The sequence below is a fragment of the Bufo gargarizans genome, chromosome 1 (genome assembly GCF_014858855.1).
Source record: "Bufo gargarizans isolate SCDJY-AF-19 chromosome 1, ASM1485885v1, whole genome shotgun sequence".
Lineage (NCBI taxonomy): Eukaryota > Metazoa > Chordata > Amphibia > Anura > Bufonidae > Bufo > Bufo gargarizans.
The window spans coordinates 351,387,308-351,413,817 of record NC_058080.1 but is presented as its reverse complement, the minus strand read 5'-3'; the positions used below and the strand labels follow the sequence as shown (position 1 = coordinate 351,413,817).

The 26,510-nt window shown below is 43.9% G+C and overlaps 1 protein-coding gene across 1 annotated transcript in view; it reads right to left on the bottom strand.

Moving 5' to 3' along the window:
- Positions 1 to 592: 592 nt before the first annotated feature.
- Positions 593 to 26,510, bottom strand: part of LOC122919498 (complexin-4-like) — a 65,496-nt gene continuing 39,578 nt past the window's right edge. Inside the window, exon 3 of the mRNA XM_044268562.1 lies at positions 593 to 808. Within this exon, the coding sequence (XP_044124497.1) occupies positions 593 to 808 (216 nt within the window). The remainder of the gene's footprint in view (positions 809 to 26,510) is intronic.

Genomic DNA, 26,510 nt, shown 5'->3' with positions numbered 1-26,510 from the left:
TTTCTGGAGCGTAATAATATTACAGGCTATAGCTACTAGAGAGGGGTTGTTGATCCAGGGAGTTATTCTGATTGCCTGATTGGAGTCGGGAAGGAATTTTTTCCCCCTAAAATAAGGTAAATTATTTAATGCAATATTTTTTTTGCCTTCATCTGGATCAGCTTTGCAGGATAACAGGCTGAATCAGGTGGACTTATGTCATTTTTAGCCTTACAAGCTACATTAGTAAGTTCTTTACATAAGTATGACATCATTAATGATAGAGAAGGGAGAAGTTATGCCCCTGGCAAAACTTGGTATAAGAAGGGGAAATTATTGCACTCAATGCATCTTCTGTACAGCAGATGGGCCCTCATGTGGTAGCTCTGTAAAATGGCATCTTGAATTTTACAGATTTTATCAGCATATCAGTCTGCTGCAGAGATAATAAAGGGAGAAACACTATTGCAAAATGTTTATATACATTTATAGAATTAACATTTACAGGTGTTTAAAATATACTAACATTTTAGAAACATCATTCCTAGAAATAAGGTCAATAATTATCTTCTGGAGGTCTTATAAAGGTCCATGTTAGAGATAAGACCATGAGTCACATAACACAACACTTTTCTTCAGCCACTCTCTTGACCTCAGTAATTGTTCCCTGGGCCCGTGTTTTCATTGCATTAATATCAAATTCTGGCAGCATGGACAGAAGAGAACCCTGTTCTTCTTCCTCTTCATCTTCCTCTACCATTTTAGCCAGATCTTCAGGAAGCTCTACTTCTCCTCCTATCATCTGTAACTGTGCATCATCCTTTTCACTCTGCAGACACAATGCACAAGATATTTTAGTTATTTATAGTGCTCTTGATAGTATTATGCCATTCTGATATTTAAGATTAAGATTGTACAGGGATATACATTTAATGTTTGATTGTTAAGGGTCCCATCCAGTGTTCAGTCTAAGCTTTGCAGTCACTGAGTGGAGCATTTAGGTAGCTGGGCAATCTGCTAATAAGGGTGCAATCCCATGTAGCAACCACGGGTACACCTGCAACACTGTGCGACATGAACGTCATTTAAAGGGGTATTCCCATCTTTTTATATGCCATAAAAGTCCAATAGACACAGTCAGTCGAGAATAGGGCTGTATGGAGAGGGGGCTCCACATGAGTGGCTCTCTTGATTTACTTCTATGGGAGAATGGGATCTGCATTTTTGGACTCCTGGGGTCATGCCATAAAAGTATCACCTGCAGTCAAATGTAATAGGGCAGATAAGATAGTGATAACTCTCTGAGTACAGATAATGTAGTAGATGTTACCTGCAGTCCTATGTAACACCACAGATAACACAATGATAACTCTCTGAGTAGAGATAATGTAGTAGATGTCACCTGCAGTCCTATGTAACACCACAGATAACACAGTGATAACTCTCTGAGTACAGAAAATGTAGTAGATGTTACCCGCAGTCCTATGTAACACCACAGATAACACAGTGATAACTCTCTGAGTACAGAAAATGTAGTAGATGTTACCTGCAGTCCTATGTAACACCACAGATAACACAGTGATCACTCTGAGTGCAGATAGCGTAGTAGATGGCTTTGGTCATACTTTACAACTTTTAAAAAGGCCAAGCAGGGACATTATAAGTGGCTGTATAGCGCACCACAGCAGATACACTTTTTTACACCAAACCACGTTTAATCCCACCCAGTCCCCTTTGTCCCCACACACATTAGTATACCCCCTTAAGTGGCCCTTTACAGTAATGCTCCCTGCTTCATCATTTCACTCAACTGTCTCTAAAGATGCAGAGACATTTGAGAGCACGCAACAGCCACTGTACTCTGGGACTATCTTGTCAGATACGGGAAGGTTGGGAGACATAGGAGAAATACGTACCTGGTATTTTACTTTCCTTGAGTACGGAGGCAGCACATCACGGGTTAATCCCATTCCCTTCAGGTTGTAGGACCGCCCACCTAGATAAATCAGAATAATTAATCAATTAATTAGCTCCCTAATATAGGGCGGCAACCAGAATACATCCTTGTGTTGAAAAAATAGATCCAGACACAAAACAATTCCAAAGAGAAAAAATTTATTAGGGAGGGTATCGATGTGCTGCCTCCGTACTCAAGGAAAGTAAAATACCAGGTACGTATTTCTCCTTTCCCTTTTCGTACTCCGGCAGCACATCACGGGATTTGCATAGATCCCAAAGGGGGGGCTTCTGCATCTAGTACTGCACTCAATACCCCAGTGCCGAAGGCCGAGCTCTTGGTATAGATGTCCAGGCGGTAGTGGTTCGCGAAGGTCAGTGTTGAAGACCAGGATGCTGCGCTGCAGATGTCTTCTAGGGAAACTTGCGCCTTTTCTGCCCAGGATACTGCAGTGGATCTTGTAGAGTGTGCCTTGACTGGGAACGGAGGAGAAATTCCCTCAAGAGCGTATGTTTCCATAATTGTAGACTTAATCCATCTTGCAATGGTATCCTTGGATGGACACTGCCCTCTTCTTGAACCGGCATATAACAGGAGGAGGTTCTCTGCCTTTCTGAACTCCTTGGTTCTGAGAAGGTAAATTTCAATTGCCCTCTTAACATCTAGTGTATGTAATGCACTCTGTTGTTCATCGGAAGGATCAGGAAAGAACGCTGGAAGGAAGGACTCTCTGTTAATGTTAGAAGAAGATGAGACTTTTGGTTGGAAGAATGGCATGGTACGAAGCAGTACTCCGTCTTGAAGAATCCTCAGGTACGGATGTTTAGAGGAAAGGGCTCGTAGCTCTCCCAACCGTTTTGCTGACGTAATTGCAATTAGAAAGGACACCTTGTAGGTAAGCCATCTGAAATCCGCTTGCTGAAGAGGTTCGAATGGAGAAGTCGTTAATCTTCTAAGTACCAAAGACAGGTCCCAGACCGGTAAGGGTTCTCGAAAAATAGGCCTTAGCTTTTTTACTGCCTTAAAGAACCTGACGATGAGGGGGTGATGAATGAATCTATTCTCGGTCATGGCATTTATCGCCGTCATATGTGCCCTTAGTGTATTGGGTTTAAGACCCTTCTGAAAACCGTCTTGAAGGAACTGCAGTACAGAAGAGATGTTAATGACTGAACCACCCGACTCACAGAGCCACTCTGAGAACTTATTCCAGATCTTGGCATACTTCATATTTGTCGATTGTTTACGAGAACAAAGAAGCGTATTAATTACTGAATCTGAGAGTCCTCTTTCTTCTAGCGCAGATCTTTCAGCCTCCAGGCTGTGAGGTGTAGTCTGTCCAGATGCTGATGATACAGACCCTCTTGAATTAAAAGATCCGGAACCAGAGGGAGCTTCCAGAATTCCCCCTTGGAAAGCTGGAGAAGAAGGGGAAACCACGACCTTTTCGGCCAGAACGGTGTGATTAGTATCGCCTGAGGCCTCTCTGCCAGGATCTTCCGAAGAACTCTCACAATGAGGGGGACCGGAGGAAAGATGTACACGAATAGGTGTTTCCAGCTGAAGGAAAAGGCATCCACCCGAGTTGGGTCTTCCCACTTGTTCAGAGAGCAAAACCTTGGCAGCTTCCTGTTCCTTCTGGACGCCATCAAGTCCCATGCTGGCAGACCCCATTTGGCCACTATCTGCTGGAACACATCTTGATTCAGCTCCCATTCTGCTGGTCTGATCATCCTCCGACTCAGCCAATCCGCTTGAGTATTGCAGCAACCTTTGATATGCATGGCTCTTAATTCTAAAAGGTGGGATTCTGCCCAGGTGAAGATCTGTTTGCACAAGCTCAGGAGAACTGCATTCCTCGTTCCTCCTTGCTTGTTTAGGTAAAAAACCGCCGGGAGATTGTCTGAACGCACAAGCACAGGCTTCCCTATTATCTCTGCTGCAAACTGGTGAAGAGCCAAGTGGACCGCCTTCAGCTCCTTGAAATTTGAAGATTGTTTCTTCATTTGCGGGGACCAGAGGCCTTGAACCCATTTGTCTTGGAGGTGTGCTCCCCAGCCTTGGCCGGATGCGTCTGTAGTGATTATGACCGGAGACATGAACTCGAAACTCTTCCCAGAGGAAAGATTCTTGGTCTGAAGCCACCAGTTTAGGCTCTGAATTGTTGAAGGCTTCAGCCTCACTCTTGCTTTCAGACTGTGGTGGCTGTGATGCCACGTTTGTAGCATATCCTGCTGTAAGTCCCTGGTATGAATCATGGCCCAAGGGACGGCATCGGCCGTCGCTGTCATATGTCCCAGTGTCTTCATGACTCTGCGAACCGAAGGACGATGTAAGGATAACAGGGTTCGTATCTCCTTCTTTAAAGTCCCAATCTTTACAGTTGGCAGGAAAAGTGTCATGCTGCGCGTGTCTATCGTGAACCCTAGGAAGGAGGTAGTAGGGATGATTTCTGACTTCTTCCAATTTACTAGAAACCCCAGGGATTGAAGCAGCCTCACCGCTTGCTGGAGATGGATCTGCAGAAGGTGTTTGGATTGGGCTGCCAGAAGCCAGTCGTCCAAGTAGGGGAAGACTTGTATATTCTGGAGACGAAGAGCCACCGTCACTATGATCGCAATCTTGGTAAAGATTCTTGGCGACGAGGAGAGGCCAAAAGGAAGAGCCTTGAACTGGAAGTGAGAAATGCCTTCCTTCCTCTGAATAGCCAGTCTTAGAAATCTTCTGGATGACCCTCTTATGGGGATGTGTAGATACGCGTCCTTTAAGTCTAAGGATACCATGTACAGATCTTTTGTGAGTACTGCTGTTATTGACCTTATAGTCTCCATTTTGAAATGAACTTTCTTCAGGTACTGATTTAAGTAACGCAGATCTATGATGAGACGGCTTCTTCCGTCTGCTTTGGGTACGTGGAATACTCTGGAGTATACCCCCTCTCCCCTCTGGTGGTAAGGAACGGGTTCCAGTGCGCCTTTTCCTAGAAATTCTTCTAGTAAACGACCTAGTAGAGGATCTCCTCCTCTGTTTGTCAAAAATCTGTCTCTTGGGAAGTGGTCGAACTCCAGTTCGTACCCTTCTCTGATGATCTGGAGACCCCAACTGTCTGAGGTGATCCGCAGCCACTCTGGATAGTAGCTTGACAGACGGCCTCCCACTTTCTGACCTGTGGCGTCAGAACTGCATGTTTGGTTGTTTGGATTCGTCAGGCTTTTTTCCTGGCTTTTCCGGAGCTGGTCTGAATCTGCGGTCAGATCTTCCTCTGGTTGAGCGCCCTCTAAAACTTGGCTTCCTATAATCCTGTCCTCTATAGGGACGAAAAAACTTCCGTTTGTCTCCACGTCTGGTTTGAGGGAAATTCAATGTCTTCTCCTCCATATTAGCTTCCAGAAGCTTATCCAGGTGGGAGCCAAAAAGTCTTCCAGGCTCAAACGGCAAGGAGCAGAGATTACTCTTAGACGAAGGATCCCCGGACCATAGCTTCAACCAGAAGGCTCTTCTAACTGAGTTTGATAGGGCCATATTCTTTGCCGTCAACCTTAATGTATCAAGAGGGAAGTCACAAAGGAACTCCGCCGCCATTTTCAACGATGGAAGTTGTTGCAGCAACTCCTCTCTTGCCACTCCATCCTCTATATCCCTGCCAAGTTGGCTTAGCCACACCCTGAGAGCCCGAGCTACAGGGACAGTCGCCATAGCAGCCTTGCTTAGGGAGGCCAGGTAGGTGTGCAGTCTCTTTAGGAGCCCATCTGCTTTCTTCTCCATAGGCTCTTTGAGCAAGGAGGAGTCGTCACTAGGAAACAGAGATTTCTTAGCTAAACGGGTAACCGCCGGGTCTACTCTTGCTGGGACTTCCCAGCTGGTGGATTCAGCAGGATCCGTTTTGTACGCTGCTCTAAATCTGGATCCCAGATTTATCTTTCCCACCGGCTGTTCCCATTCTTTACACATAATGGAACTCAAGACAGGGTGACTAGGAAACACAGAGGCTTTCTTTTTAGGGAAATAAAAAAGATTTTCTTCCTCCCTTTCGGATGTCTTTTCTTTCTTAGACTCCATGCTCCTTTTTACTTCCTTAATGAGCTGGTTAACATTACTTTTGTTAAACAGAAAGTTGTCCTCCACAATCTTGGACTCGGACTCAGAGTCTGAAGAGACTTCACCTTCAGAGCGTGAGGACTGCTCAGAGGACGACCCAGAAGATAACTGCTGTGTCTTGTTACCCTTCTTCCTATTTTTAGCAAGAAATTTCTTAAATAGAGACATCATCTTCCTGGTCTCTGCATCAGAGGCCTCATCTGAATGAGCACAATTCTTACATATATTGGAGGAGCAATCAGGAGGCAACGGCTGAATACAAGAGATGCACAAGGCTTGCTTAGCTTTGCGTTTCTTAGCAGATCTAGACTGAGACACCCTAGGAGGGTTCCCACTGCACTGCTCACAGCAATCCTCTAGACATTCATCAGGCAGAGGCTGATCACATAAATGGCACAACCTGTGCCTGCTCTTTCTGGCCCTCTTCCCAGGTCTGCTTGAGGAGCTGGACATCTGTAACACATAATACAGGAACCAGTAAATAAGAGAGGAGCTATATAAGGATTTGCCTGACACAGGACAGGCAGAAATTACCTTTACAATACCAGAGCTCTGCTGCCAGGCACATGCGGCAGGGAGCACTACAGACAGCCAGTTTAAATACTCACAGCTGCTACAGGTAGGCGGCGGCATGCAGGGTGACGTCAGACGCCCAGCGCCTGAGTTCCACCAAGCGCTTCTGCGCTCCACGAAACCGGAAGTCCGGAACCGGAATACTGCTGCCGCAGGAGGAGGCACCCGGGGTGACGTCAGGACGCCCAGCGCCTGCGTTTCACCCAGCGCTTCTTGCGTTCCACGAACCGGAAGGTCTGATGAAGGAGGAGGCACGTGGGAGAACGTCAGACGCCCAGCGCCTGCGTTTCACCGACCGCTTCTCTGCGCTCCACTATCACCAACCCAGGTCGCCGGCCTCTAATGCAGAAAGTGCGTCCTGAAAAAACACAGGCGCAAACGCAAGGGGCCAGGGAATATACATGGCCAAAAAAGAGAAAGAAAAAAAAAAAAAAAAAAGTCAAAAACAGGCTACCTGATCCAGGTAACCAGCCGCTAGGTGGGCTTACTGAAGGACAATAAAAAAACACAAGGATGTATTCTGGTTGCCGCCCTATATTAGGGAGCTAATTAATTGATTAATTATTCTGATTTATCTAGGTGGGCGGTCCTACAACCTGAAGGGAATGGGATTAACCCGTGATGTGCTGCCGGAGTACGAAAAGGGAAGGAGGGTACCTGCAGTGCTATGTAACACCACAGATAATACGTTGATATCTCTTTTTATACAGATATTGTAGAAGATGTTACCTACAGCCTATTTAACACCACAGATAACACAGTGATAACTCTCTGAGTACAGCTATAGTAGAAGATGTCACCTGTAGTAATATGTAATTCCGCAAATAACACAGTGATAACTCTCTGAGTAGAGATAACGTAGTAGATGTTTACCTGCAGTCCTATATAACACCACACTGACCACAAATAACACAGTGATAACTCTCTGAGTAGAGATAACGTAGTAGATGTTTACCTGCAGTCCTATATAACACCACACTGACCACAAATAACACAGTGATAACTCTCTGAGTAGAGATAACGTAGTAGATGTTTACCTGCAGTCCTATATAACACCACACTGACCACAAATAACACAGTGATAACTCTCTGAGTAGAGATAACGTAGTAGATGTTTACCTGCAGTCCTATATAACACCACACTGACCACAAATAACACAGTGATAACTCTCTGAGTAGAGATAACGTAGTAGATGTTACCTGCAGTCCTATATAACACCACACTGACCACAAATAACACAGTGATAACTCTCTGAGTAGAGATAACGTAGTAGATGTTACCTGCAGTCCTATATAACACCACACTGACCACAAATAACACAGTGATAACTCTCTGAGTAGAGATAACGTAGTAGATGTTACCTGCAGTCCTATATAACACCACACTGACCACAAATAACACAGTGATAACTCTCTGAGTAGAGATAACGTAGTAGATGTTTACCTGCAGTCCTATATAACACCACACTGACCACAAATAACACAGTGATAACTCTCTGAGTAGAGATAACGTAGTAGATGTTTACCTGCAGTCCTATATAACACCACACTGACCACAAATAACACAGTGATAACTCTCTGAGTAGAGATAACGTAGTAGATGTTTACCTGCAGTCCTATATAACACCACACTGACCACAAATAACACAGTGATAACTCTCTGAGTAGAGATAACGTAGTAGATGTTACCTGCAGTCCTATATAACACCACACTGACCACAAATAACACAGTGATACATCTGAGTACAGATAATGTTGTAGATGTCACCTGCAGTTCTACAGATGTAGCAGCACTAGCGATCGCGGTTTTCGCATAGTGTTGCTAACCAATCGTGACTTTGTTACAATTGTAGCAATACACAACAAGACCAGTAGATGGCAGTGTTAACCAAAAGTACAGTACTTAATGAATGCAATGTGCAAGCCACACAATTCATTAACACGTTAGCAGCACTCCACAAACAGCCGTTGTGTAGTCAACTACAGTACTTTCTTTGTAGTCAGGTCACATTTGCTTTCCGTGTACTGTATGTGTCATCTGCAAAGTTAAGGAGAAGGCAAGATTCCCCACATCAGAGTCTACCATCAGAAGCAATTTAAATAAATAGTCATAATCGGGATTCATGCTGGACATGTCACTGAGCTCCACGCAGCTACAGCATAAAAACACACACAGAACACCGGAGACCCTATGCCTGCCAAGCCAAACCGGGTCCAAGACCTACGGGCACAATGGCAATGTATTTATGTATTTAATATCTGTGGTCATTGTGCCAGTAGTTCTTGGACCCGGTTTGGCTTGGCAGGCGTCGGGTCTCCGGTGTTCTGTGTGCGTGAAGCGGCGGGGAGCTCAGTGACATGTCCAGCATGAATCCCAAGTAAGACTTTTTATTTAAATACTAAGGTACTGTAGAAATTTTAAATAGAAAACTACAGTACTAAAGAGTTCTAGAATCCCCCCAGGGGCCCAGAATAAACCCCCCAAAGTCAACAGTCACCGCAAGCCCAAACTATTCATAAGCCCTAAAAGGCGGCCTGCCGAAACCAGGGAATACTGTGGTATTTTTTTACTGTATTTAATATCTGTGGTCATTGTGGTTCTTTCTACTGTATTACCATAGGCGTGCGCACGGGGTGTGCCGGGTGTGCCTGGGCACACTCTAATAGGTTCGTCACCTCCATGCGCACTGCCCCCCAGCCTATTTCCCTGTCTGTTTTGCTGGCTGCCGCGCCCGCCGCGCTGTCAATTCATTTACAATATCTGGCTGTGGGCGGCCGGCGGGCGGTGGCTAGTATTCAAATAGGGGGCGGAGTCCCGGACCCGGCAGAGGCAGAGAGGGAGTGCGTGCTGTGCGGCGCAGGCTGAGTTGACGTTGACGTCACTTCACGCTGCATCTGAATAGTAGTACCCTGCCTGCGCGCCTGGCCGTCTGCTAGCTGGTGAGGTGAGGGCTGGGCATATAAAAAAAGTAGTATGTACCCCCCGTCCCACAGTGCTACGAATCCTCTGTTGTCGCCTGTATTATCCTGATACCCCTCAGTTATATAATATATCTGAGGGGTATCAGGGTAAATCATACAGGGGATAATATAACTAGGGGTATCAGGGTACATGAGGGGAAATATAACCGAGGAGGGCTAGGCTACTATCAGACATTATACAGGGGTAATATAACTTATCTTACCCCTCACCCTGTATTATGTCCCTGATAGCCCTGCTCACTTGTATTACCCCTGTATAATGTACCCTGATAGATACCCCTTAGTTATATTACCCCCTGTATAATGTACCCTGATACCCCTCAGTTATATAATATAACTGAGGGGTATCAGGTTAAATTATACAGGGCGGGGTAATATAACTAAGGGGTATCAGTGTACATTATTATACAGGGGTAATATAACTAAGGGGTATCAGGGGACATTATTATACAGGGGTAATATAACTTAGGAGGGCTATCAGGGGACATTATACAGAGGAAATATAACTTATATTACCCCTGTATAATGTCCTTGATAGCCCTCCTCAGTTATATTACCCCTGTATAGTGTACCCTGATACCCCTTAGTTATATTACCCCCTGTATAATTTACCCTGATACCCCTCAGTTATATTACCCCTGTATAAAGTCCCCTGATAGCCCTCCTCAGTCATATGTCATCCACAGATCCCCCATAACAGTGTGTCATCCACAGGTCCCCCATAACAGTGTGTCATCCACAGGTCCCCCATAACAGTGTGTCATCCACAGGTCCCCCATAACAGTGTGTCATCCACAGGTCCCCCATAACAGTGTGTCATCCACAGGTCCCCCATAACAGTGTGTCATCCATAGGTCCCCCATAAAAATGTGTCATTCACAGATCTCCCATAAAAATGTGTCATTCACAGATCCCCCATAAAAGTGTCATCCACAGATCCCCCAAAACAATGTGTCATCCACAGATCCCCCATAAATGTGTCATACACAGATCCCCCATAACACTGTGTCATCCACATATCCCCCATAACAGGGCACCTGCGCACTATGGAGAGACTGAAAGGAGGGGAAGATCCGCGGAAGCAAGCAGAGGATGGCACAGCAGACGACTGAATGGCTTCTTTTGTAAGTAAATTATTTTATTATAGTGCTGAAACTGCTTTAAACTCTAAAGAAAAGTTTTGGAGAGTGTTTCTCTCTTTCTCAGGTATGAAGCAATACCGAGGAAGAAAGGAAAACTCTTGAAAGCTTGTCTTTTAAGTATTAGGATAGTACAATAAAAAGGTACCCCTGCATACCGCAATACTCTCCTATTTTGTAATCTTATTTATATATACTTATTTTGTTTTTTTCAGTAGTATGATTATATGGTGGAAATTATTAGTGCCCCCCGCCCCCATTTTTGACTGTGGTATATTATGTGCCCTCCCCCCCCTATATATTGTTCCTAGGCGCAGAGGCGGAGTCACGGCAATGCTAGGGTGAGGCCCAGCCTGTGTGTATATGTGTGTGTGTATATAATTATATATATACAGTGTGTGTGTGTGTATATATATATATATATATATATATATACAGTCATGTGAAAAAATTAGGACACCCTTTGAAAGCATGTGGTTTTTTGTAACATTTTTAATAAAAGGTTATTTCATCTCCGTTTCAACAATACAGAGGGATTAAAGTAATCCAACTAAACAAAGAAAACTGAAGAAAAGTATTTTCAAGATCTTCTGTAAATGTCATTCTACAAAAATGCCTATTCTAACTTTCTAACTGAGGAAAAAGATAGGACACCCTCACATGTATTCCCTCTTAAATTGGCTCAGATCTCACACAGGTATATCACACCAGGTGCACATAATTAGTAGATCGTTACTCTGCATGTTGAATGAGGCTTGCCCTATTTAAACCTCAGACATTTAGTTTGGTGTGCTCCTGACTGTTGAAGTGAGAGTGAGCACCATGGTGAGAGCAAAAGAGCTGTCAGAGGACTTCAGAAAAAAGATTGTAGCAGCCTATGAGTCTGGGAAGGGATTTAAAAAGATCTCAAAAGATTTTGAAATCAGCTATTCCACTGTCCGGAAGATAGTCTACAAGTGGAGGGCTTTCAAAACAACTGCCAACATGCCCAGGACTGGTCGCCCCAGCAAGTTCACCCCAAGAGCAGACCGCAAGATGCTAAAAGAGGTCTCCAAAAACCCTAAAGTGTCATCTCGAGAACTACAGCAGGCTCTGGCTACTGTTGATGTAGAAGTACATGCCTCTACAATCAGAAAGAGACTGTACAAGTTTAACTTGCATGGGAGGTGTGCAAGGAGGAAACCTTTGCTTTCCAAGAGAAACATCGAGGCCAGACTGACATTTGCCAGAGATAAAGTTGACAAAGACCAGGACTTCTGGAATAATGTTCTTTGGACAGATGAGTCCAAAATTGAATTATTTGGACACAACAGCAGAGGACATGTTTGGCGTAAACCAAACACAGCTTTCCAAGAAAAGAACCTCATACCAACTGTGAAGCGTGGAGGTGGAAGTGTCATGGTTTGGGGCTGCTTTGCTGCAGCAGGACCTGGTCAGCTCACCATCATAGAATCCACGATGAATTCTACTGTGTATCAGAAGGTGCTTGAAGAACATGTGAGACCATCAGTTAGAAAATTAAAGCTGAAGCGGAACTGGACCATGCAACATGACAATGACCCAAAACATACTAGTAAATCAACCAAAGATTGGCTGAAAAAGAAGAAATGGAGAGTCCTGGAATGGCCAAGTCAAAGTCCAGATTTGAATCCCATTGAGATGCTGTGGGGTGACTTGAAAAGGGCTGTACGTGCAAGAAACCCCTCAAACATCTCACAGCTGAAAAAGTTCTGCATTGAGGTGTGGGGTAAAATTTCCTCAGACCGATGTCGAAGACTGGTAGATGGCTACAAGAACCGTCTCACTGCAGTTATTTCAGCCAAAGGAGGTAACACTCGCTATTAGGGGCAAGGGTGTGCTATCTTTTTCCTCAGTTAGAATAGGCATTTTTGTAGAATGACATTTACAGAAGATCTTGAAAAGACTTTTCTTCAGTTTTCTTTGTTTAGTCGGATTACTTTAATCTCTCTGTATTGTTGAAACGGAGATGAAATAACCTTTTATTAAAAATGTTACAAAAAACCACATGCTTTCAAAGGGTGTCCTAATTTTTTCACATGACTGTATACACACACACACACACATATATACATACATACATAAATACACAAATACACACGTGCGCGGGGCGTGTGTTTTTGTGCTTTAGGGTGCACACCCTAATGCAATAGGCTGCGCACGCCTATGTGTATTACAGTATTTTAGATAAAAAAATAAATTAAATACAGTATGAAATTAAAAACAACTGAGCCACCGCAAGCCCGAGCTCTCTGTAACTCCACCATGGCTGCCATCCGAAACCAGAAAATACTGTAGTATTTATGTATTTAATATCTGTGGTAATTGTGGTTCTTTGTATTATTTCTGATAAAAATTAAACAAATACAGTATGAAATAAAAAACAACAGAGCCACCGCAAGCCCGAGCTGTCTGTAACTCCAATATGGCTGCCAGCCGAAACCAGAAAATACTGTAGTATTTATGTATTTGATATCTGTAGTCATTGTGTTTTTTTTAATATTTAAAAAAATTAAAATAAATGAAATTAAAAATAGCAAAAACTCGCGAGTCAATGATTTTTACTTTCTCTTACAGATTTTTTTTATGTTGTAGCAAAGTTACTTCTATTTCTTGATCGTCCAAGCCTCCAATCTCGCTTCCAACAATTGTGGAACATATGCAGTAAGCCGGATTTGGACTAATGCACACTGGCGCAATAATATGCACTGACTGGGTCAGGTGTAGGTATAGTTAATAGTTTTTGTTTGTGACGCCAATTGCAGGGTGCGCAGGCTATAGTCTCAGGGCCCTTTAAGGTGTTGCAACCCACGTACCAGGTGAGGAATGCCGCCAGAGGGGGTAATGTCTCTGTGTAGCAGAAGTGCTAGTGTCAACGGTGTCTCCTACCTTGGTCCTGGCTCACTTGCAATAAATTGAGTGTTGCTAGTAGGAGTAATTGAGGAATGAATGAGATCCAGACTTGTAATAAAGTTCAACCTCTCTTTACTGAAGGCAGCATAAATCCATACGAGATACAGCATTAGTCTTTAGGTCCCAGCAGGTATTGGCAATATGTGGCAGGAATCAATATCTCTTCTGCTTCTATAATATGCCTGGAGAATACAAACCGGATTCCAAAAAAGTTGGGACACTAAACAAATTGTGAATAAAAACTGAATGCAATGATGTGGAGATGGCAAATGTCAATATTTTATTTGCAATAGAACGTAGACGACAGATCAAACGTTTAATCCGAGTAAATGTATAATTTTAAAGGAAAAATACGCTGATTCAAATTTTCACGGTGTCAGCAAATCCCAAAAAAGTTGGGACAAGTAGCAATAAGAGGCTGGAAAAAGTAAATTTGAGCATAACGAAGAGCTGGAAGACCAATTAACACTAATTAGGTCAATTGGCAACATGATTGGGTATAAAAAGAGCTTCTCAGAGTGGCAGTGTCTCTCAGAAGCCAAGATGGGTAGAGGATCACCAATTCCCACAATGTTGCGCAGAAAGATAGTGGAGCAATATCAGAAAGGTGTTACCCAGCGAAAAATTGCAAAGACTTTGCATCTATCATCATCAACTGTGCATAACATCATCCGAAGATTCAGAAAATCTGGAACAATCTCTGTGCGTAAGGGTGAAGGCCGTAAAACCATACTGGATGCCCGTGATCTCTGGGCCGTTAAACGACACTGCACCACAAATAGGAATGCTACTGTAAAGGAAATCATAGAATGGGCTCAGGAATACTTCCAGAAACCATTGTCAGTGAACACAATCCACCGTGCCATCCGCCGTTGCCAGCTGAAACTCTACAATGCAAAGAAGAAGCCATTTCTAAGCAAGATCCACAAGCTCAGGCATTTTCACTGGGCCAGGGATCATTTAAAATGGAGTGTGGCAAAATGGAAGACTGTTCTGTGGTCAGACGAGTCACGATTCGAAGTTCTTTTTGGAAATCTGGGACGCCATGTCATCTGGACCAAAGAGGACAAGGACAACCCAAGTTGTTATCAACGCTCAGTTCAGAAGCCTGCATCTCTGATGGTATGGGGTTGCATGAGTGCGTGTGGCATGGGCAGCTTGCATGTCTGGAAAGGCACCATCAATGCAGAAAAATATATTCAGGTTCTAGAACAACATATGCTCCCATCCAGACGTCATCTCTTTCAGGGAAGACCCTGCATTTTTCAACAAGATAATGCCAGACCACATTCTGCATCAATCACAACATCATGGCTGCGTAGGAGAAGGATCCGGGTACTGAAATGGCCAGTCTGCAGTCCAGATCTTTCACCTATAGAGAACATTTGGCGCATCATACAGAGGAAGGTGCAACAAAGAAGGCCCAAGATGATTGAACAGTTAGAGGCCTGTATTAGACAAGAATGGGAGAGCATTCCTATTTCTAAACTTGAGAAACTGGTCTCCTCGGTCCCCAGACGTCTGTTGAAGAAGAAGGGGAGATGCCACACAGTGGTGAAAATGGCCTTGTCCCAACTTTTTGGGGATTTGTTGACACCATGAAATTCTGATTCAACATATTTTTCCCTTAAAATTGTACATTTTCTCAGTTTAAACTTTTGTTCTGTGATTTATGTTCTATTCTGAATAAAATATTAGAAGTTGGCACCTCCACATCATTGCATTCAGTTTTTATTCACAATTTGTATAGTGTCCCAACTTTTTTGGAATCCGGATTGTATGTCAGGAATCTATATCTTCTGCTCTGTCTATCTTCTGCTTGGTGTGGGCCTGACTAGCTGAGGAGGAATTTGGCTTCTCCTGGTCTGTGGATAAGTACTCCACAGCTATGCTCACAGGGAATGACTCTTCCTGGAGGACTGGAGGTGGCTGCTTGCTTGTCAACCAGCTGAGGCTGATGGCTCAGGCTGGGGATGGAGATCTTTGGCCTCAGCCGAGGCACGATCCTGGGTTGGGATCCCTAGAACTGGGAGCTCCAACCAACACAGCCTTCCCCTAGCAGGGGTAGCTGGTACGCTAACTAGAACTTCCTCTCCTCCCCATGAGACAGGATATGGGCCAGCCCACTTCTGCTCATAGAGGGGGAGCTAAACTGGAATGTACTATTCCAGTTTAGAAACACTAAACTGTCTAAGGTCCTGCTAAACATTGCTGCTACCTGCTGGTGTACATGGAAAACTACAGCAAATATATAAAACAGGCCTAGAAAAAGCATATAATGAAGGATGCAAGGTTAGATTACACAGGATGACAATATACATACACTTAACATGCTGTAGCGGGGTAAAAGAGTTTGGTAACATAACTCTGGGATGTTATACATACAGAATGCTCATCAACAAGGGAATCATTAACAGCACGACACTGGTCTATGGAATTTGACTTTTGTTGTACTTTAGTGCATTTACTGTACAGTAAGTGAATAGAGCAGATGCTAGTCACAGGACGAATAGGTAGTTGTATACTGTACCTGTAGTTTATCAGATACTGTAATATGTACACAGGAGATTTCAAGAGTAGTAAAAGTGCACTCCTGTGTAGTAACTGGATGTGATAGTTTGGAACCTCTCCTGTCCTGCCGTATCCCATACTGTGCATGTTTATACTGTACAATACAGTACATACATTATTTTTGAAGTATTATTGTTTCCCCGTCTAATTCTATAGTCCTGATTTTAAGATCTACACCAATTGTACTGATGTACAGTAACTTTCCTTGTACTGTATGTGTAAAATGCAAATTTCATGAGAAGGCAAGATTTCCCCACATCTCCCATCAGAAGCAATTAAAATAAATAATCATAATCGGGATTCATGCTGGACATGTCACTGAGCTCCCCGCCGCTTCAGCATAAAAACACACACAGAACACCGGAGACCCTACGCCTGCCAAGCAAAACTGGGTCCGAGAGCTACGGGCACAATGGCAATGAACCTATGTTTTAATTAAAAATATAAAGAGGACTGGTCAAGTAGAATTCATTGATCCTAACATATGTAAATCAATATTACTTTGCCTAGTGCAAAATAATAAAAAATAAGAAGTAAAAACAAAAATAAAATGATTGATACTGTCTTTATAATTGTTATGTAGTTTTCTTTAGTCTATGTCCCTTTGATTATTTGTTTCTATGTTGTTCCTTTGTTCGCCTATAGTGCAGTATTTATACTGAGCTTAGTATCCATATAAACATATGTATATTTAGATTGTTATCGCTGCTATGCAGCTTAATTACCGCCTCCTTGCTACTCCCGGTGAAAACAACGAGGCGGTAATTAAGTTGCATAGCAGCGATAACAATCTGAATATACATATGTTTATATGGATACTATATTGATACATTCAGCCACTATTGGAACATAGCTAAATACCCTCTGTATCCACTGCTCCATTATATATCTATAAACACCGATCTATTACATATCTGTATACACTGCTCCATTATATATCTGTATACACTGCTCTATTACATTTTTATGTACAGTCGTGGCCAAAAGTTTTGAGAATGACACAAATATTAGTTTTCACAAAGTTTGCTGCTAAATTGCTTTTAGATCTTTGTTTCAGTTGTTTCTGTGATGTAGTGAAATATAATTACACACACTTCATACGTTTCAAAGGCTTTTATCGACAATTACATCATATTTATGCAAAGAGTCAGTATTTGCAGTGATGGCCCTTCTTTTTCAGGACCTCTGCAATTCGACTGGGCATGCTCTCAATCAACTTCTGGGCCAATTCCTGACTGATAGCAACCCTTTCTTTCATATTCTCTTCTTGGAGTTTGTCAGAATTAGTGGGTTTTTGTTTTTCCACCCGCCTCTTGAAGATTGACCACAAGTTCTCAATGGGATTAAGATCTGGGGAGTTTCCAGGCCATGGACCCAAAATGTCAATGTTTTTGTCCCCGAGCCACTTAGTTATCACTTTTGCCTTATGGCACGGTGCTCCATCGTGCTGGAAAATGCATTGTTCTTCACCAAACTGTTGTTGGATTGTTGGAAGAAGTTGCTGTTGGAGGGTGATTTGGTACCATTCTTTATTCATGGCTGTGTTTTTGGGCAAAATTGTGAGTGAGCCCACTCCCTTGGATGAGAAGCAACCCTACACATGAATGGTCTCATGATGCTTTACTGTTGGCATGACACAGGACTGATGGTAGCTCTCACCTTTTCTTCTCCGGACAAGCCTTTTTCCCGATGCCCCAAACAATCGGAAAGAGGCTTCATCGGAGAATATGACTTTGCCCCAGTCCTCAGCAGTCCATTCACCATATTTTCTGCAGAAGATCAATCTGTCCCTGATGTTTTTTGTTGGAGAGCAGTGGCTTATTTGCTGCCCTTCTTGACACCAGGCCATCTTCCAAAAGTCTTCGCCTCACTGTGCGTGCAGATGCGCTCACACCTGCCTGCTGCCATTCCTGAGCAAGCTCTGCACTGGTGGCACTCCGATCCCGCAGCTGAATCCTCTTTAGGAGATGATCCTGGCGCCTGCTGGACTTTCTTGGACGCCCTGAAGCCTTCTTAACAAGAATTGAACCTCTTTCCCTGAAGTTCTTGATGATCCTATAAATTGTTGATTGAGGTGCAATCTTAGTAGCCACAATATCCTTGCCTGTGAAGCCATTTTTATGCAACGCAATGATGGCTGCACGCGTTTCTTTGCAGGTCACCATGGTTAACAATGGAAGAACAATGATTTCAAGCATCAGCCTCCTTTTAACAGGTCAAGTCTGCCATTTTAACCCAATCAGCCTGACATAATGATCTCCAGCCTTGTGCTCGTCAACATTCTCACCTGAGTTAACAAGACAATTACTGAAATGATCTCAGCAGGTCCTTTAATGACAGCAATGAAATGCAGTGGAAAGTTTTTTTGGGGATTAAGTTAATTTCCATGGCAAAGAAGGACTATGCAATTCATCTGATCACTCTTCATAACATTCTGGAGTATATGCAAATTGATATTATAAAAACTTAAGCAGCAACTTTTACAATTTCCAATATTTATGTAATTCTCAAAACCTTTGGCCACGACTGTACACCACTTCATTATATATCTGTATACACTGCTCTATTACTGTATATATCTGTATACACTGCTCTATTATACTGTATATCTGTATCCACTGCTTCATTATACAGTATATCTGTATCCACCGCTCTATTATATATCTGTATACAAAATTTCCCGTTTCGTCCTCCGGCAGCACAGAATGGGGTTAACTTCATCGTCATCTTTTCCAGGACCGCCCACCTAGAACATATTAGTTAACAATTAATCAATTAATTAATTCTCCTATAAGATGCCCTCTCCCACAATGCCTCCTTGTGGTTTTTTTTTGTCCTCATCTGAGGATGAAGCCCACCTATCGTCCGGCCGTTATACCTTGTTGTGACAAGGTTCAGAAGTCTCAGTATGGGGATAGCCAAGTGTTCCTAGCTCCATACCTGACCCGCTAGCGCCCTGTTTGATCGGGGTCTGAGGTTAACAGGAGGAGCCGCAAGTACCTGCTGTAGGAGCTCCAATGTCCGCACTTCCGAGTTGGTGGAACGCATGTGGAACGCAGGCGCAGGCGCAGAGCGTCTGATGTCATCTGAAGTGGCCTCCCTCCCGATCTGGCGCCAAATTTGAATTTAAAAGTGCGGTTTTGCAGAGCTCCGGTGCCTGTGTGCCTGGCAGCCGAGCTCTAGCGTTTTTAAAGGTATAGGCCTGTCCTATTGTCAGGCAAACCTTTTTTAAATATGGGAACCTAAGTGCTTTACTCTACAGAATATTTAAATTCTTTAATAATCAGTTTTTTCAATTTAGATGTCTAGTACATCCGGCAGAGGGGAAAAATGTTCCCGCAAGAGTAGGCACAGGATGTGCCAGTCATGTGAGCAGCCACTTCCAGATGACTTCCCTTAGGACCTCTGCATAAGGTGCCATCGGGATACCCAGGAACCCTCTCCGCCCAGTAAAAAACGGATATCCAGCTCTCCCCTCTGTATTTCTTGTCCTCAGCCCCTACAGGATAACCACACCACCAACATCTGTGAGCGATGTTCTCACCCTGATGAGTCTTCTGACGACAAAACATGCAAGATGGTTTCTCTCTTTAAATCCTTCCTTAAAAAATCCAAGGCAAAGAAGAAAGGTACCAAAAGGAGACCGCGTTCCCCATCCTCGTCCGAGAAATCGTCACGCTCCAAAGGAGAGATCTCCTCATTTTCGGATTCTCCCGTTATTGAGGATAATTTTTTATTTGATAAGGCAGACACAAATCAGCTGATTAAAGAGGTCAAGAATATTATGGAAACCAATGAAGAAAAATGCAGCAGACATAATGAAGAGGATCTTTTTTATTTTCCTAAAAAGAAGGCGTCAGTGTTCCCTGGACACCCAGTCCTGGATGCCGTAATGTCTAAAGAGTGGGAACATCCGGTAGGAAGAATAAATCTAGGATCCAGATTCAGAAGTGTATACAAAACGGATCCAGTGGAATCATCCTCCTGGAGTACCCCAGCTAAAGTGGACCCGGCTGTAGCTAGATTAGCCAAAAGATCATTTTTTCCTTCCGACGATTCATCCTTGTTGAAGGATCCTATGGAAAAAAAAGGCCGATGGTCTCCTCAAAAGACAACATACATATCTTGCTTCTCTTAATAAAGCAGCAATGGTGACTGTTCCTGTTGCTCGAGCACTTAGAGTGTGGCTCAGCCATCTGGGCAGGGACATTGAAGATGTGGTATCAAGAGAAGAACTTCTCAAGCAATTACCTACACTCAAATCAGCAGCAGAATTTCTCTGTGATTTCCCGGTTGATACGATACGATTATGTGCCAAGAACATGGCATTAGCCAAATCGATCCGTAGATCTCTCTGGCTGAAGATTTGGTCTGGCGACTCCTCTTCAAAAAACAACCTGTGTGCCCTCCCCTTTGAACCTGGGAAGCTGTTTGGATCACAGTTAGATAAACTGCTGGAGGCTAATAAGGAAGATAAAGCCTTAAACTTTCCGCAACCCAGACGCAGGGACAAGACCAGGTTTTTTCGTCCCTATAGGGGGCAAGATTCAAGAAGATCAAGCTTCAGAGGACGGTCTGGACAAGGAAGATCTGATCGAAGAGCCTGGACCTCCTCAGAGAAGTCCAAGAGAAAGGAAGAGGACAACAGACCCCCAAAATCTGAGTTCTGACGCCAGAAGACAGAAAGTAGGAGGTCGGTTGTCTCTCTTCTACGAGAACTGGTGTCACATCACTTCAGACATCTGGGTCCTAGAGATTATAAGAAGAGGTTATCGACTAGAACTCGATCATATGCCAAGAAACAGATTTGTACTCAGCAAGGGAGAGAATTCACACATCTTTCTACTACTAAACGAGTTCCTAGGCAAAGGAGTTCTGGAAAAAGTTCCAAAGTCTCAGAAAAATTCCAGGATCTTCTGTATTCCAAAAAGAGATGGCAAAAGTCGGTTGATTATAGACCTCCGCTACCTGAACCGTTATATGAAGAAAATTCACTTCAAAATGGAGACAATAAGATCCATCACGGCTGTTCTCAGGGGGAAGGTGTTTATGGCGTCTCTAGACCTAAAGGACGCATACCTCCATGTCCCAATAAGTCAAGAGTCGAGAAAATTCTTAAGAGTGGCCATCAAGAGGAATGGGGTGACACTCCACTACCAGTTCAAAGCCCTGCCATTTGGACTATGTTCAGCCCCAAGAGTCTTTACGAAGATAGCTGTTGTAGTTGCCATAACACTGCGCCTCCAAGGGATCCAGATATTCCCCTACCTGGACGACTGGCTAATCGGAAGCCCTACTACGTTTACATTTAAAAAAGACTATAGAACTCCTACAATCAGTGGGATTCCTAGTGAACTGGGAGAAGTCGGATATCGTCCAAGCTACCTCCAAGACCTTCTTGGGCTTCACAATAGACACAAGGGCTGTGAAGCTCTATCTCCCCCCTGGGAAAGTAGGGACCCTGAAGAAATAAATAAAAATATTGATGTTGCTTCATTCCCCGTCGATCCGCAGAGTGATGAAGACGCTCGGTCATCTCACGTCAGTCTCAGATGCTGTTCCCTGGGCGAATATTCACAGCCGAGATCTGCAACAAGATATGCTACGTGCCTGGTGTCGGAACAAATTCAAATTGGACGCAAGAATGAGGATGAGACCCTCTACTATCCAGAGCCTCAGATGGTGGCTACGCACGAGTCATCTGACTATGGGAAAAAATGTCCGGTTTACCCCAGTGATCATCACCACAGATGCTTCCGGTCGAGGATGGGGGGCTCACCTCCAGGACAAATGGGTGCAGGGTCTCTGGTCTTCCAAGGAAAAGAAACAATCCTCAAACTACAAAGAGATGAAAGCAGTCCTGTTAGCCCTTTACCGGTTCAAAACCTATGTATCAGGGAAACCAGTGTTGATCCGGTCAGACAACCTATCGACCGTATTTTATTTGAACAAACAAGGTGGAACAAGAAGCTCTCGTCTTCTAAGACTATGCAAGAAGATATTCAAGTGGGCAGAATTACATCTGCTGGAATTAAAAGCAACGCATATCAGAGCTTGCTGCAATACTCGAGCGGACCATCTGAGCAGGAAGACGATCAATCAAGCCGACTGGGAGCTCAACTCAATCATCTTTCAACAGATCATAGCCAGATGGGGGACGCCAACCTGGGATCTGACAGCGTCAGCAAAAAACAAGAAGCTGGACAGATTCTGTTCTCTAAGCAGTCACGACAATCCCACTGTAGTAGACGCATTCTCTATGAATTGGAAACACCTGTCGGTCTACATCTTCCCTCCAGTTCCCCTTATCCCAAGAGTCCTGAGGAAAATAGTAGAGGAGAAACCTCAAGCCATAATAATAGCTCCTTTTTGGCCGAGGAGGTCGTGGTTCCCTCTCCTGTTTCAGCTGTCCAAAGGCCACTTCTGGAAACTTCCTCCACGTCCGGATCTTCGCGCACGTCTGCCCATGGGGATCCCTAGGGGCTCATAGTGGCCCCTGTGGGATATATGTGCTAGACCCCCTTATAATGTAAAGGGGGAATATTAATCACCAATATTTATGTAAATATCGATACTTAATATTCCTAAATAGGAAGAGCTGTCTAGTGATGACTCCGCCTATTTATACCTTTATATAACAATAACACAATACTTTCGCTATACTTTACACTAATCACTACGCTAGCTGCATGCGCCTAACTAACTCACTACCGCTAACAAGTACACGCTACACAAAGGGTACAAATATAACAGTATTTATTAACACCTGACGCACACGATATACAGTAAATACACAGCCTAAACTACACTACACGTTCCCAAATTCCACCCATAAACTAACTATACAGTTCACACATACAAGTATCTTAACAACCCACCCGCCTGGCTACTCACTTTCCCTACGAGGTACGACGAGGGTTAGCGGTGGTCTTACAGGGGTGTAAGTAAACCACAAATAAAATCAGGGGCACAGGATCAGGGAATCAGGGACAAGGGTAAACCAGTGACATAGGATCAGGGGTACAAACAAGGCACAGTAATAGGGATACCAATAAAGCAAGGGTTAATCAGGGCCCAGGGTGCACATCAGGGCAAGGGTTAATCCGGGTCCAGGGTGCACATCAGGGACACAAATGTAGGGGTTAAATCATGGGCAGGACCAGGGGTGATAGGGTTAACCAGGGGAGAGATATAGCAGTAGGGGATCAGGGGATATAGGGTTAATAAGGGGAGAAATCGTTGGTGGGATAGCGGTAGGGAGACAGGGGATAAAGGGGGTGATACTTAATGTTTATGCTCGTTGTCCAGCGTGATTCTCTCCAATAGGGGGAGACCGCTCCGTTCTCCTGGGCGCCGATCGCGCTCTCCTTTCAGAGAGGGGGGGTCCGGTCCGTCCTCTTCAGCCGGAGGAGGGGGGCCGCGCTGTACTGAGCGCCGATTGCGCTCTCCTCAAGGTGGGGGCCCCGATCCTAACTACTGAGTGCCGGGGCCGCCGGATATTTATCCCCGGCGGCCCGCACTCCCCCATCATCCACGTGGGCCGGCGCAGTGATACGGCGTCACTGCGCCGGCCAGAACATCAGGGACGCGCTGCAGGCAGAAGACGCCTTTGATCTCCCGCCTGCAGCACCTAGCATTCCGGACGGTGAGATAGTAATCGCACTGTCGGAATGCGCATAATAGGAGGAGGGGAGGCTTCTCCCCTTCTTCTATCATGCGTAATTATCTCCAGCGGCGCTGGAGATAATTACAACAAAGGGCTCAGATTCTGTTGAATCTGAGCTCTTTGTATCCATCAGGATGACCGGACCCTTGTCCGGTCATTCTGATGCAATTAGCCAGATTGCATCGGTGTGAATGCTTGGGGCCCATTCACACCGATGCACCTGGTTTCAGGTTTAGGAGGGGGGAATATATATAATATACATGCGTATGGATGCTTGGGGCACATCCATACACATGTATACATTAATATTAGGACATAGACATATCTAAAGGGGGCATATGATTATATAAGGGGGCACGAGCCCCTACATTATAAGGAATATTATAAGGGGGCACAAGCCCCTACATTATAAGGGGGCACAAGCCCCTACATTATAAGGGGGTCCAGCACATATATCCCACAGGGGCCACCATGAGCCCCTGGGGATCCCCATGGGCAGACGTGCGCAGATGTTGGGCACATCTGCACACATCATCATCCCATGATGCAGTGGTTAATGTATGCATATATACCATACATGCCCGCACGTGTTTGCAGGCATGCATGGATATATATGCATACGTCTCAACCCTTCCTCAACAGCATGTCAGTTTAACCCTTTGTTGGGTTGGGACCAACACAAAATGAATTAACAAATGCGATGCTGACAATATGAACAAAGCAGGACGCTATCATCCAGATCGCTGGTAACACTGAGATCGCTGATAACTCTAAACCTGCTTCTCACAGTGTATTGTGGAGTGTCTTGAATCTAGCGAGGCATGTACGCTTGGCTTCCAGAAATCAATTAGTCAGCGCTTGACTTGCTGATAACAACTATTCAGCCTTTGTACGGAATACTGTGAAGTGACTATTCTTTTAAAATTCCAAGTGAGGATTATGGACTAACTGTAAATTCATTTATTTATGGATTGATCGCAATTTTGATTCATTACATCAGGAATATTAGACTATATATTTGTGTACACCTCTCCATTTTACATCTCTATACACCGCTCCATTACATATCTGTATACACCGCATCATTACATATTTGTATACATAGCTCCATTACATATCTGTATCCACCGCTCTATTGTATATCTGTATACACCACACTATAATATATCTGAATAGTTATGACGAGACACTCACCAAATGGAACCACCCAGAAAGCAAAGCAAAATTCAAACAATCATTTAATAAACTTATAGATATAAATACATCCTCTAAAAAACTTAAAAAACTTAGATACTAATAAAATATAATAAAAACCGGATTCCAAAAAAGTTGGGACACTAAACAAATTGTGAATAAAAACTGAATGCAATGATGTGGAAATGGAAAATGTCAATATTTTATTTTTAATAGAACGTAGATGACAGATCAAACGTTTAATCCGAATAAATGTATAATTTTAAAGGAAAAATACGTTGATTCAAATTTTCACGGTGTCAACAAATCCCAAAAAAGTTGGGACAAGTAGCAATAAGAGGCTGGAAAAAGTAAATTTGAGCATAACGAAGAGCCGGAAGACCAATTAACACTAATTAGGTCAATTGGCAACATGATTGGGTATAAAAAGAGCTTCTCAGAGTGGCAGTGTCTCTCAGAAGCCAAGATGGGTAGAGGATCACCAATTCCTACAATGTTGCGCAGAAAGATAGTGGAGCAATATCAGAAAGGTGTTACCCAGCGAAAAATTGCAAAGACTTTGCATCTATCATCATCAACTGTGCATAACATCTTCCGAAGATTCAGAGAATCTGGAACAATCTCTGTGCGTAAGGGTCAAGGCCGTAAAACCATACTGGATGCCCGTGATCTCCGGGCCCTTAAACAACACTCCACCACAAACAGGAATGCTACTGTAAAGGAAATCACAGAATGGGCTCAGGAATACTTCCAGAAACCATTGTCAGTGAACACAATCCACCGTGCCATCCGCCGTTGCCATCTGAAACTCTACAGTGCAAAGTAGAAGCCATTTCTAAGCAAGATCCACAAGCTCAGGCGTTTTCACTGGGCCAGAGATCATTTAAAATGGAGTGTGGCAAAATGGAAGACTGTTCTGTGGTCAGACGAGTCACGATTCAAAGTTCTTTTTGGAAATCTGGGACGTCATGTCATCCGGACCAAAGAGGACAAGGACAACCCAAGTTGTTATCAACGCTCAGTTCAGAAGCCTGCATCTCTGATGGTATGGGGTTGCATGAGTGCGTGTGGCATGGGCAGCTTGCATGTCTGGAAAGGCACCATCAATGCAGAAAAATATATTCAGGTTCTAGAACAACATATGCTCCCATCCAGACGTCATCTCTTTCAGGGAAGACCCTGCATTTTTCAACAAGAAAATGCCAGACCACATTCTGCATCAATCACAACATCATGGCTGTGTAGGAGAAGGATCCAGGTACTGAAATGGCCAGTCTGCAGTCCAGATCTTTCACCTATAGAGAACATTTGGCGCATCACAAAGAGGAAGGTGCAACAAAGAAGGCCCAAGACAATTGAACAGTTAGAGGCCTGTATTAGACAAGAATGGGAGAGCATTTCTATTTCTAAACTTGAGAAA